The sequence below is a fragment of the Alosa pseudoharengus genome, unplaced genomic scaffold (assembly GCF_046254945.1).
Source record: "Alosa pseudoharengus isolate Yale_2024_CS ecotype anadromous, Long Island Sound unplaced genomic scaffold, YU_APseudo_1.1 YU_APseudo_1.1_scf_21, whole genome shotgun sequence".
NCBI classification, from domain to species: Eukaryota; Metazoa; Chordata; class Actinopteri; order Clupeiformes; family Clupeidae; genus Alosa; species Alosa pseudoharengus.
This window is the reverse complement of record NW_027468674.1, coordinates 22,520,639-22,535,153: the sequence shown is the minus strand read 5'-3', so window position 1 is coordinate 22,535,153 and position 14,515 is coordinate 22,520,639. Positions and strand designations below refer to the sequence as shown.

Below are 14,515 nucleotides of genomic sequence, written 5' to 3'. Positions count from 1 at the left end.
TTGCTCTGACATTTGAGAGAGGTGTTTCGGCATGTGGGAGTGGGGAGACCAGTACACTGGGTGGGCCGCCCTGGCAGGAGGGATTGGAGACAGGACTCGAAGATTTCGATGGTTGACGCCACCATCTCTGGGTCGCTTAGCCGACGAACAAGTGGACGACGCTGAGAGGATAGTGGGGATGGCGCCGTTGGAAGCCTGGTCGACAAAATCAGTGCATATAACGGGGTTGCTGACGAGCAATGCCTAGGCTGATGCAAAGTTTGTAAATTCCAACAGGTAGACGGAGTAACGTCGAGTTCAGATGCAGGGTTGGGTAAAACCATGGTCAGTCAAAGTCAAAGTCTCAAAGTCTGCTTTATTGTCAATTTCAATTTCTATTGTCAAGACATACAAAGAGATCGAAATTACGTTTCCCACTATCCCACGGTGGAGACAAGACATAATACCAATTAAGTCCACAGACAAACATAACATTCAAGTAAACAATAAAAAGTAAATAAGAAGGCACATACAATGAAGAAATAAGAGCAGCAAAAATGGGTTGAAATTGTGCAATTGTGCATGCAGTAGACAGTCAATATAATAGTGCAAAAGTCAGGCCAATAAATGGCTGAGGTAGTTCTGTTTGACCTAAGTATGCAAGTGGCATAGTGATGCAAGTTATGTAAGAGCAGCAGAATGGTGTTCAGAAGTGTTTTCAGGACAACAGGACAACAACAACAAGTTGCAAAGTGTGCAAGTGTACAAGTGGAGTAGTGCAAGTGGAGTAGTGCAAGGCAGCCATTGTCGGTCCAAAGTCCAGGATGTTATGTAGCTGAGGGTGGAGGGGGGAGAGGGGGGAGAGAGTTCAGCATCCTAGCAGCCTGGTGTATGAAGCTGTTGGTGAGTCTGGTGGTGCGGGAGCGCAGGCTTCTGTACCTCTTCCCAGAGGGCAGTAGATCAAACAAATTGTGAGCGGGGTGACTTGCATCACTCACAATTGTGGTCGCCTTGCAGGTGAGGTGGGTGGTGTAAATGTTCTTCAGGGAGGGGAGTGAAGCACCAATAATCCTTCCAGATGCGACGTAGTAAAAAAGCCACCGGTAGAAATAATCCACAATCCGCACAGAACGGCGAGAAGGTTAGAGGACGAGACTGGATGCATTATTAACACCCCATGGATCTCAGCAGAGCACACGGCCAAATTGAAAACCTCGATAGGCCAGCTGCCGAGAGGTACACAGACCAGCACACACCGCAGAGAGGGCAAAGACTGCCAGCTCAAGTTAGATCCTACATTCGGCATACAGCAGTGAGGAAGGTGAGACTTACCCACGCGCATGCCGGAGAGGTCAGTGGTGGACGCAGCAGAGAGGGCTCGAGTTAGGCCGATGAGATGCAGGCGCACCCGGGAGCGAGAAAGTATGTTGTTGGCTTTGAAAGTATGTCCATGTGGATGTGTAGGACTTTTCATACATGACTGTACCCTTCGCTGCATATAATGGCCATAGAACAGAAGAGGTGATATGACACAAGTGGGAGTGGGGTTGATAAGGATATCGCCATGGCTGTAATTCGGCCATATACGAGGCTGAAGGTCGAGTGCCGTTGTTTTATACAACAGTTCCATTACCAATCAATTTTAGATACAACATTTTAGAAAAGTTTTCTATTTTTGTATTGTATTTTTTTGTTCATTCATTCTCCGGCCACAAAAATAGTTCTAATCTTAGCCTTGGCATTTCCCAATGCCAAACAACGTAACAAGACTTGAGAGTCAAGTTGTGCACACAGTAGGCTAAGGCCCTGTCCCAATACTACCACTTCAGCCTTCCCCTTTGTTTGCACGTTCACGTGTAGGGGTAAGGGCTGTTTCAGACATGCTTCAGCAGTACACACCTTCTGGTCCTGGTGTCAGGAGAAAAACCTGTGGTGAAGCAGCTTTTAGAGCTCTGGAACCAACTTTCAGATGACATTAAAAAAGGGCCCAACTGTAGATCATTTTAAATCTAGACTTAAGACCAAACTGTTCTCAAATGCTTTCTGCTAACTGCGCTGAGTTACAATTTCTGAATCTGCCTTGAAAATTACTGTCTTTTATTACTTTTTTGTTTAACTACTTTTGCTTTTTTTTTTTATCTTATTAATAATTAATTATCTTCACATCCACTTTCACCACAGAGTCATCCTCCTAGTTTAGGACGAGCTGGTTCACGAGAACAATCATCTGGACAAACAGGTGAGAAGAGGATGTGGATGTTAATAATCCCTTAGAACCCGATTGACGCAAAGTGCGTCAAAAAACACACCCCTTCTTCTCTGTTACATTGCTCTGGAACGGTTCATCGCAGCGAGATGACACCTTTATTGCACGACAGAGCAGAAGTGGGGCTTTCCAACGAGACTACACAATTGTCTGTACGATCAAGTATGAAAATTAAAAAAAATCATGAAATTAAATCAAATTGCATCATATTTACAGTCTATACTTCTCTGCGTTCACCTGCACACACATTACTCTAGTTTGAATTACTCGCGAACCCGTGATCGCATCGACATGGCAAGCATATCAGATGAAAGAGGGAGCACAGGGCTATCCATTGGTACCATGTTTATCAAGCCTTCGGGCTTATAAAACCAGACGAAGTGACTGCAAAATAATAACGTCATGTACACAAACCAACGCTGCACACTCATTACTCTCGTTTGAATTACTCGCGGACCCGTGATCGCATAGATATGCCACGCATGTCAGATGAAAGAGGAGACTCAGAGCTACCATTTGATACCAAGTACATCCTTCTGGGTTATAAAACAGACGAAGTGACAGCAAAATAAGCAAAATAATAACTTCATATAGCTGGACGTTTTTGTCTGTTCTTGTGGCAAAGCATGTTTATAATCCAATGCTATCATGTGTTTCTCTATGGCAAAGCATGTTCATATTCCGGTTTTGAGATCCTAGCAAATTCCTGCATGGCATCCAATTCAAGGCATACATTGCATCCCAATTTGTTCAACAAATAAACACCTTTTTTGCCTTTACTTTGTTCATGGCAATGCAGTAAAAAGTTGAGAATTATTATGACAGCATACACACAGGCACGCAGGCTAACACGTAACCTCGGGTCAAGTCAGGTCAGATCAGTTCGTGTCACAGATATGGAGCTCAGAAAGGTCACTATAAAAATGGCATTTATTTCCGTAAATCACACAGCTAATATTTCTGTAAATTGCTCAGCCCCAGAGTATCCCTCCAACATGGCAATTATATTGCCCGATTCAGGACAGTCTGCCCTACAACCACATGAAATGCATGTAGAGCTGTGAGCTTGCTGTGGTGAGATACATGTCGAAATATAAGAATTTTTATATTTTAATTCTTTAAAAATCAAAATAAAATCAATGCTAGTATTAATACATGAAATGATGGCAGATCTGGATAGCATAGACTCTCCTGAAAAAAACAATGTATAATATATGTGTGTGGCACTTACAATGACCAGAATAAATCCTTATGAATAAAGGTAGTGAAAATGCCCTAAAAACAGCTTAGGGTTCTAAGGGTTAATAATATCATTTGGTGAAGTGAAGTATGTGTGTTTGTGTAGGTTGCAGAGGGGGATGTGTTCAAGTTGCTTACTGTACATGGCAGTATATCGATGAATCTGTTTTTGCTCTTGTTCTCTGGAAGAGTTGCTTCACGCTGACTTAAGTCTGCTCCTACAGTGCTAAATTGCTTTTAAAAACAGACAAACAAAATTAATACACCTGTGACTGGTAATATGCAGTATGGTAAATATCTGAAATAATCAAAACAGACTTGACTTTCATAGCAAAGTTCTCATCTATCTGAGTTTGAATACACCTTCTGGTGCTACTTGGACACGTCATCAGTGAAAGTAATTGTAGGTGACTAATTACTTAATATTAATCTTAGACTGGCGAACTTCAGGAAAAACTCAGGAATCAGGTTTATTCTGTTACAAGCAGAGAGAGTACAAAAAAGGTCTATGTAGGCCTAGCCCAGGCCATGGCACAAGGCCATGGCCTCTGTAGGATCACCCTCTCTCTCTCAGTTCTCCATGCTCTAATCTTGAAAATCTGATCCCACAAACATTGCAGTTTAGTTATTTTTAAATGGTTTAAACAAAGAACAAAGTGGCGCCAAGAACAAGCCCACTTGATTGGTTCTACAGTTGGTATCAGACACACCTACTCACACCCACTTCACACCTATGAATTCTTGTCAGAATAGCATGAGGAGAGATATCTTATATATCAGAAATATCACTTATAGAATGTTCCAAACATTCTCACAATCACATCATTACAATCCTTGTAATGAGACTATCAAAATGATACCAGACATGAATACATTTACATTTCATGATACATGGATACATTATATCAAGGAAGCATCCTTTGTCTTGTGTAAGTGATAGGCCTTAAACCAGCACATTAGCATTCCATTGGGGGAGGGGATAGTGTCTTTGTTTAAAACCAAGATGGGTTACATGGCTAACTAAAAGTAGTCTTGAAGTTAAATTATTATCCATTTTAACCATACATTTTATTGCTATCAATTCCCCCTTTTCAAGTCTGAATGACTTGAAGTTTAAAATAAGATTCCATAACATGAGCCTTCTTGAACAATTTTACAATTTTTTTTTTTTTTTTTTTATAAAGTCCATAATCAGTCCATAATCAATGTAAGTGTGTGCGTGAGCAAGGAAAGCAGCGTTCAGCATACATCCCTTCTTGCGTTTCTCTTCCGTTGAAGAAGGGTCCTCTTATGAAACTTGAATGTGTCTGCATTGTTTCAGTGTAAGTGTATGCGAGTGCAAAGGGTGTGCATGCAAGCCGCGTTCGGCGTGCACCCTTGTGTCAGTCCAAACAGTCCATGAACAATGGGCCATGAGTGTCTTTGATGATGCGGAGTGCGATGCTGCTTTCGGCACCCCCTTTCGTTGCTTTCAGTCAGTCCGGTTTTGTTGCTTCCAGAGTCATGGCAGTTGGTTCTGCCACAGGTTCCGTTGGACCTGTGGTTCCTGAGCCTCGTCCAGTTTCGTCTCATGACATGGCCTAGCCCCGACCGCTGCGGCTGGCTGTACCTGAGCCCAGGGCAGAGTTGTCTGGTCCATCAAGCTCGTCCAGTGGCATGGCCTGGTCTCCACGGCTGCTGCTCTGGCGTGGTAGCTGAGCCTGGTTGGTGGAGCCATTCGCCATCTTGAAAGGATCTTCTGATATGTTTGCTTAGTGGTAGTCGAAGACAAAGGCATGTCACACCTCCCTTTGTCCCTTTTGGCATGAAAGAGATTCTGGAGAGTGGATTCACAACAACTTTGAGAGACATTAGCATGAGTGTAAACAGAGTCAAACAGTGTCTCGTGAATGCAGATTCACAAGTCAACAACAGTATGCTAATGTATTCAGTTTCTCAATTGGAGACAGTCACACCTACAGTATGGGTCTTCTAACATAGCAGGGCTATTTATCTCCAAACAGAGACTACACATTTGCATCTATTGGCAAAAGGCCAATATAAAGAAAATAAATAAACTTTGGTTAAGTTTAGATGTTTAAAAGAAAAATAATCCACAGACTCACGTGGGTAGGGTACCCCTGCATGTCTTTTAAAGAGATTTTGCATTAGAAGTGAGGGTCAGTAAAACAAAACAGTAGGCATTTAAAAAATGACCATTTGAGCAATAAAACCAGTAAACTTAGATGGTATTTCAAGTCAATACCATCTATCTCCCCCTTTTTATAGTTTCTTAACTATAACAAAAAAATACAAACTAAAAACAAATAAAAGGTAATTTCAAACAGAAAGAAACTCAAGTTGTGGGTATGAATCCATTCAATTGAACATTTGCCCACATCAAACAAGGCGTAAACATGTAGCAAACATTTCCCATTGGCATACAAGCAAAAATAAAAATCTGTCTTAACATGTTAAACCCCAAAAGATGTCCCTCAAATGAAAGAAAGAAAATGGTTGAAATCAACAATGGTTTCCCATTAAAACTCCTCTTAGGTTCATATCTCCCCAGTGAAGTTCCTTTTGTGTCCATGGGGGAGAAGCTGGGGGGTTGGTTATAGAATACAGTGCTGCTAGGAACAAAGGCAGTGAGATAAGATAGCAAAAGGTGTGAAAACTTTTGACCCAAGAAAACAAAGAAGGACTTGAAACAAAAAAAATGGAAACAAACACATATAACGAAATAAACAAATTTCACACACACAGGGCCGGCCCACACGCGCATTCATTCATACTGGACACACAGACACACACAGCTCCATGGAGCTGGAGGACAACTTTAAACGGGCTGCAGGAAGAATTTCCTGCTTAAAAGAACAAAAGAAGTTTAGTCAAGCCTTTTCAGTTAGCTCATATTAGCTCACAAAGACATCTAGACGCCCCTAGCGGCAGCTAGTTAGCTCAGGCGTACTTAAAAGAGGCCTAACCATGCTCTCTTGAGCTTAGGCCTATGCTGTTTGAGCTTATGCTGTTTTCACACTTGAAAAAGATTACGACATGAATCCTGGATTCATCATCTGAGTGTAGATGTAGCCTAAAACAAAACACCACATCTACTCAAAAACAAAACAAGACTAGTGTTAGCTTAACACTTTGGATTCTAGCCGCTCATACGCTCTTGGTGATAAAAACAAAAACAGCAGCGCCAAGTTCTGTCTAATATTCTGTTTTGGTAATGAAGGAATAAAAATGTTCTGTAAACAAAGAGGGGCATAAGCTACGTAGCTTCTTAGGACTTGACGTCCCTAAAACCGCGGAAAATAGATCGCTCACTATACCACAGTGATTAATATTGAGTTGCCTAGCACACTCGCTAATCTATTTACTCTTTATATACAATAAAGAGGCACCATTGGACTTCAATCCAACACATATATCGACGCTTTACAAAATATGGATCAATTCGTCTTGTGCGACGTTTTGCCAAAATCGGGGAAGCACAAATTTATGTCCACTATTAAATTACGGTTTTGCCAAAATATTGCCAAAATCGGGGAAGCACAATTTTGTGTCCACTATTAAGTTACGGTTTTGCCAAAATGTCTACTCACTCAGAATGTCTTTCCCGATATCTTAACGCCCATTCCAAACTGTGGTTAGCAGGAACCGCCCGGGTTTACAGATCCACCTTCGTTCATCACCAAAGAAGAAATGCAGATAAAAAGCGTCCTTACCTGGGAGCTGACACCAAAGCGATGAGAAAAAGAAAAAAAGGGAAAAAAAACTGCGGCATCTTAGAATCAGCGACAAAAGTATATTATCTCTGCGGTTGGAACCTCCATGAAAGTAATTGTAGGTGACTAATTACTTAATATTAATCTTAGACTGGCGAACTTCAGGAAAAACTCAGGAATCAGGTTTATTCTGTTACAAGCAGAGAGAGTACAAAAAAGGTCTATGTAGGCCTAGCCCAGGCCATGGCACAAGGCCATGGCCTCTGTAGGATCACCCTCTCTCTCTCAGTTCTCCATGCTCTAATCTTGAAAATCTGATCCCACAAACATTGCAGTTTAGTTATTTTTAAATGGTTTAAACAAAGAACAAAGTGGCGCCAAGAACAAGCCCACTTGATTGGTTCTACAGTTGGTATCAGACACACCTACTCAAACCCACTTTACACCTATGAATTCTTGTCAGAATAGCATGAGGAGAGATATCTTATACATCAGAAATATCACTTATAGAATGTTCCAAACATTCTCACAATCACATCATTACAATCCTTGTAATGAGACTATCAAAATGATACCAGACATGAATACATTTACATTTCATGATACATGGATACATTATATCAAGGAAGCATCCTTTGTCTTGTGTAAGTGATAGGCCTTAAACCAGCACATTAGCATTCCATTGGGGGAGGGGATAGTGTCTTTGTTTAAAACCAAGATGGGTTACATGGCTAACTAAAAGTAGTCTTGAAGTTAAATTATTATCCATTTTAACCATACATTTTATTGCTATCATCAGTGAAGAACCCGGGGTCATAGGGTGTTTTGGGTCTTTAATCTTCATACACCCTCACCCGGGCGACCCAACCGGGGGTGATCAGTCCCCGGCTTGTGTCCAAGTGGCCTGTTGCTCCACGGATCCCCCCTATGGATCCACAGCCTCCGTGAGGCCCTCTCAGCGGCCTCTAAGATGTTTGTGGTGGCTCTTTTCAATTGCAGTCCTTTCACTCCAAGGAGTTTGAGGGTTCGCAGTAGTGAGCGGCCAGCGAAGGCTCGGCACCCGACCTCGACTGGCTCACAGCGAGCTTTCCAGCCGTTGTTCCGGCACTCCGAGCTGAGCTCTTTAGCCCTCTTGCGCTTTAGCCCTCTTGGGCCTCTTCAATACGGTCTTCCCAGGGGACAGTCAGTTCCAGGATGACCACTTGCTTGGTAGACTCAGATGTTAGCACCATGTTGGGGCGGAGAGACGTGGCTGTGATGTTGCCTGGGAACTTAAGCTGTCTTCCTAGGTCGACTTGAAGCTGCCAGTCACGAGCTGTGGTGAGGAGCCCCCCTGTAGAGCTAGGCCGGTGGTGATGTTCCTTCTGCCCAGCTCTAATGAAGGTGATTGATTGTTTGGGGGCTGCCTGGGTCTTGCTGTGCTGGATTGCTGTGCAGATGGAGTCCGCCAAAGCCTTCCGTCCCTCCCCTAGCGCTTTTGAGCAGCTGCTCAAGATGTCTCTCCAGGGTGCCCCTCTTCTGGCACAGCTTGCACTCAGGAGTGTCTGCCAGGCCCCAGGTGTGCAGGTTGGCTGGGCTTGGGAGGACGTCATAGACGGATTGGATAAGAAACTTGATCCGAAGTGGCTCGGCTTTCCAGAGCTCTGCCCAGGTGATCCTGCGGGGATCTGCATGTTCCCACCTGGTCCACGCTCCTTGTTTGGACATGCCGGCCATTTTGGTGTGGCGTTCTTCCTCCACCTCTGCTCGTATCTCATCCTGAATCAGTCTGCGCCTGCCTTTCCCACGAGCCAGATCATAACGTGGCTTGGGAAAACAACCAAGACCTGCTCGTCCTGTTGCCACGGAACCCACCAGCGTTTTGTGCCTTAGTCGCGCCTCAGCTTTAGTGACAGCTTCTTGCGCCTGCCACTTCCTCCCGGTCTTCACGAGGATTCCTGCTGCTGCGACTTTTGTGTCTCTGGAGTCCCTGTACATCAACACCTTTCTGGAGCGAGTGACTTTGAACTCCTCTGTTAGTCCACTCAAAGGGAGATGCAGCTTGGTGGAATGGCCGTACAGGGCAATGCTGCTCAAGGACCGAGGGAGCCCCAGCCATTTCCTGAGGAACTGGCTGATAGACTTCTCTAGAGCCTCGACTGTTGATGTTGGTACCTCGTAGACTAACAGGGGCCAGAGTATTCTTGGGAAGACTCCGTGCTGGTAGATCCAGGCTTTGAATTTTCTGGAGAGGCCAGATCTGTCAATCGCTGTGAGCCAGGTAGTCAGGTCGCACTTGGTTTGTTTTATGGCAGCTGAGTCCTTCAGGGAGCTATCAAAGATCTTCCCCAGGCTCTTGACCGGTTTTTCAGTCACCGATGGAATCATGGTCTTTCCCAGGACAAAAAGGACAGTCGGACACTTTACCCTTCTTCAGGACCAGAGACCTGGACTTGGCAGGCTTGAAGCTCATCCTTGCCCAGATTAGCCGTTCAAGCCCCTGGAGGAGCCATCTGCACCCTGGAACAGATGTTGTCATCACTGTTAAGTCGTCCATGAAAGCTCTTATGGGGGGCTGACGGGTCCCAGATCTTGACTTGGGCCCTCTGCATTCCACCTCGGCAGACTTGACAATCATGTTCATGGCCAGTGAGAAGAGAGATACAGAGATTGTGCAGCCGGTGATTATCCCCTTTTGATGCCCTTCAATGCTGTATGCTGTTGTATCTCACCAAATATTCTACTGTGAACTCTCGATTCTCATCACGGCTCAGGCAGTAGAAATGATCTGGAAATTTCTTCACTGAAATGGCAGTGTACTGAAACTGAAATCGGAATTGTAAAGTAGGAAAATGAGCAAACACTTTATAAACACAAAATATTAACTGTGTCAAGACTTTCTCGCAACAATACAATGACATTAGCAATAGGAAAGCTGTGTATTTTTTGTTTTGTCAAAAGATTAGCTCTAAACTTTAATCCTGTTTAACACAGAATAGCAATTGATAATACAATAATGTAATTCATAATTATTGTTTTTTATCAATTAATTATTCAATAAAACATAATTATTGAATAAAACATACTTAAATTTGTCTTGTGAAGGACCAGTGTCTTTCACACATTGGCATGTGTATGTTGCTGTCCAGGAAAAAAACAGAATGCAAACATTGTAAAGTTAACAATTACTGTTTAATATGTAAAAAGTCCAGTTATTTTTATTTTTGGTTTTGTCCAAAAGTAACCTGAGCAACTGGGACTTTCTCCGCAGCATAAACACTCCCATTGCTGCCAGGAGGCCCAGCAGAATGATGACCAGCACTGGTACCCAGATGACCGCTGAGGGGAACAGAGCAGGTAGGGACACAGCAGATCTTATTATCTGATTTAACACCAAATATTTTAATTTAGGACATATTAATAGTCTGTAACAGTACTGATTGACTTGGAGGGGATGCCATTATACATTAGGTGAACAAATACAGCCTCTCAGTTACTTTGCATACACAATTCTACATCATTGGTCATTCATCACATTTGTTGCCTGGTTGGCCTAAGGCCTACCTCTACCACTAACAGACAGCAGCTTTGTTACAAAGATTACTACATTTGATCATTCAAATATATTACTCAATTTCAAAACTGCATGATTTTGGATTAATAGTGCATTACTTGACTGAGTTTGACAGCTAATTTCCTGAGGTGAACTCTTCATGGCACCAGAGAGTGATGTGACGCTGATGCTCTGAGCAGGCTGAAGTCCATCCACCATCAGCTTTGTTCCTGATACTAAATCAGAACTTTTCCCATTCACATTCACCTCCACTGAAGTCCACACACCAAATGGTTCCACCCACTTCAGACTCACAGAGTAGTCTCCAGGCTCACAACTCAAATGGGGCACTATCGCAGGAACTGTAAGGAGCAAATACAGAAATCACAGAGGGATTTTATTAAAGGTAAATGTTATCAAAAAAATACCTGGGCATACAGTGCCTATAAAAAGTATTCACCCCCTTCACCCCCACTTTTACTGCTTTTATAAATGCTATCTTGATAAATTTAATTTGGCCTTTTTTACGATAGTTTATAGAAAATCTCCTCTTTACTGTCAAAGTGAAAATATATAATCCAAAATAAGCAAATGCATAAATATTCACCCTCACCCTGAAGTAACTGACCTAAATCAACTGACCTAAATCAACAGCGGTCCAGCCAATTGGTGCTAGTAGTCTCACGGTTAATGAAATGGAGATCGCCTGAGTGCAGTGAATGTCTATAGTATACTGTAGTAATATAAAGACACAGTGTCTGGAATGTCCAGTCACTGGTCAATCAGTATCAAGACAAAAGAACACTCCAAACAACTCAGAGAAAATGTTATTGAAAACCATAAGTTAGGGGATGGATACAAAAACAATTTTCAAGTCACTGAACATCCTCTGAAGTTCAGTGAAATCCATTATTAAGGAATGTAAGGAATATGGCAAATGTGCAGATCTGTCTAGAAGAAAGCTATCACCACAAACGGAGTGACCGTTCAAGAAGAATAGGCCACCAATAGGGGGGAGGCCACCAAGGCACCTATGATAACTCTGAAGTTGTTGAAAGCTTCAGCAGCTGAAATGGGAGAAACTATGCATACAATAACTTTTGCCCGAGATCTCACCATTCAAAGCTCTATGGGTGAGTGCAAAAGCTGTTGACCAAGCTGTCTCGACTAAAGTTTGACCAAAGACATGTGGTAGACTCCAAGGTCAAATGGAAGAAGGTTCTTTGGTGAGCTATTGGCCATCAAACTGCTATGTTTGGCGGACACCAAACACTGCACATCACGAAAAACGCACCATTCCTAACTTGAAGCATGTTGTGGTGGTGGTAGCATCATGCTGTGGGGCTACTTCTCAACAACACAAAATGAAAATGTTGAGTATTTTATGGAAATGGGAATTTTATGGGAATGTTTACCACTGTGCTGCTTCACCTCTTCATTTAACAAAAGTCTGTAAATGTTTAGGAACTGATGAAAGCAGTTGCTAAAGTTTTGAGAATGAAATGCCTACTGGGTAATGATGATGCCCAGGAAGCAGAAGGACTCCACAGAGTCTACAGAAGAGCCACACAGGGTGATGGGGGCAGGTGGGGCTGGATTCCTCCTGAAGTCCACATCCATCTCCACTGTCTTTAGAGCATTTAGCTCCAAGCTGTTTTGTCCGCACCAGAACACCAGATGGTCACCTGTCGCCCACCTGTTGACGGACTCATCACCACCAGGGATGAGCCCAATGAGGGTGATGTCGTCCGCAAACTTTAGGAGCCTGACTGACTGGTGACTGGAGGTGCAGCTGTTTGTATACAGGGAGAAGATTAGGGGAAAGGACGCAGCCTTGAAGGGGAACCGGTGCTGATCGTCTGGGAGTCAGAGACGTGTTTCCCCAGCTTCACATACTGTTTCCTGTCAGAGAGAAAGTTGATCCACCTGCAGGTGGAGGTACATGCATCTGGGAGAGCTTGTCCTGCAGCAGAGCTGGGATGATGGTGTTGAAGTTTATGTTGTGTTGTGTACAGAATCATAAATATGGGCTGCAATTTTAGACCAAAGTGCATCACAAACCTTGCCTCCCGCATGCTTTTTCACTTCTACATATAAACTTTTTCTAAAAAACAACAAAGGAGTTCATCATGCCAGACATAAGACATCAACTTAACTCATGACTTATCATGAAACCACAAGACGTTAATTTAGTTACATCCATTTTGTTTTCTCTGAGAAGTTTGTCATACATTGATGTGTCATACCACAGGAAACCGCAGTGTGTTTCCTTTTGAAAACCTATACCTAATGGCTTGTGAAGACCAGATGATATTGATGATCCTCCTTCTCTCTTCCTTTACTGTTTCACCCATCATTACTGCATTCAGTGTGTTACTGTGCCCTAGACCTAGGCCCAATTCCCAACTTTGAGCCCCTGATGTGATAAAGTTGGGCCTTGCTGAAAATAATCAGAACATTTCTGTAATACTGTCAACATTTGCCTATTCAGTAATATATTCAGAAACTCTTGGGTCTTTCAGTTTAAAAAAAAAAAAAATATATATATTGCTGTTTGTGTTCAGTTAATAGGACAGTGATTCACCGAATTCACAACTCACTGGAGAGTAGCCTATGTGTCATTAGCTTGAATCCAGGATAAATAAAATCAAAGGCTAAACTCAAAGGTGGTACATACTCAGCTAAACCTTTATCTGATTATACGTTGGGAGGCCAACCTTGCACTAGTATTTGCCAAAACGATCATACAGTAGGCTACCTCATTCACTGTGAATGTGAGATGATCTTTGGCATTATTATAGCCTAGAAATCTAGATGCACCCTAGTGGCAGCAAATGTAATTTGCAGCCAGGGTAGTCTAGCAACTCTCTGTTGGCTTGCAAGCTGGAAAAATGAAACGTCTATCAGGCCAATCACATCGTGTATAGAGTCGGCGACAGTTCTGCGTGAATTTCCTGCTACTTAAAAACAAAGAGAGATGGGTGCTGCTGCTGGTGAACAGCGGCGGTCTTTGAATCACGACTCAAGCACGAATTGGCAAACGTTTGATCAACTAGCCAACTTGCTTGTGGAAAATGTGTGGGACTATGAATTGTAGCGCTATCCTATTGTGTGCAGAGGAAATTTGAAAGACAACCGTTTATCCTGCCCCTTGGATTGAGCAATGCCAATGGTAAGTTCCCAGACCCTACATCCTGATGGGTCTGGCTCGTCAGGCTAGCATTATTAGGCCTACCACAACAAATACAAGAAATAAAAGAAGTGTAAAATGGTTTCACTAATTTCCCTACTATGTATATAGACATAATGTGAACAGTCGAAAGAGAGTAGTGCTGGCTTCAGCCAGTAGTGCTGGCTTCAACTTGCGTGCAATGTAATGAATACTTCTCCACAACAGATGGCAGCACTATACAACTGGATTAGTGTTCTCTATCAAGTGAACATCTATCAGTTCCAGTAGGCCTACCCAAACCCAGAACATGTAACCTGTAAATGCGTATGGGAAATATCTCCAAACATGCTGCTACCTAATTGCTTGTGCCTCTGTGAAATTGATGTGGAATCATATCTAGAGCTCCACAGACAGACAATATTTGGTATTCAGAATATAACACATTTAAAATCACAGTCTTAAAAGGAATGTGTTGTCCCTATTTGGACACAGAGAAGAAAACAATGCAAGTTGTTTTATTTTCAACACATATTGTGTAACAAATAAAAAAAGGAAACAACACAAACTGGGTTGTCTCTATCTGGACACAGAGATGTGTTTAAAAACAATGCAAG

The 14,515-nt window shown here is 42.8% G+C and overlaps 1 protein-coding gene and 1 pseudogene across 1 annotated transcript in view; both read right to left on the bottom strand.

Moving 5' to 3' along the window:
* Positions 1 to 5,208, bottom strand: part of LOC143138272 (receptor-type tyrosine-protein phosphatase H-like) — a 36,107-nt gene extending 30,899 nt beyond the window's left edge. Inside the window, exon 1 of the mRNA XM_076298769.1 lies at positions 5,094 to 5,208. Coding sequence (XP_076154884.1) covers positions 5,094 to 5,208 — 115 coding nt within the window. The remainder of the gene's footprint in view (positions 1 to 5,093) is intronic.
* Positions 5,209 to 8,037: 2,829 nt separating this feature from the next.
* LOC143138271 (uncharacterized) lies at positions 8,038 to 12,804 on the bottom strand (annotated as a pseudogene).
* Between the last annotated feature and the right edge of the window lie 1,711 nt (positions 12,805 to 14,515).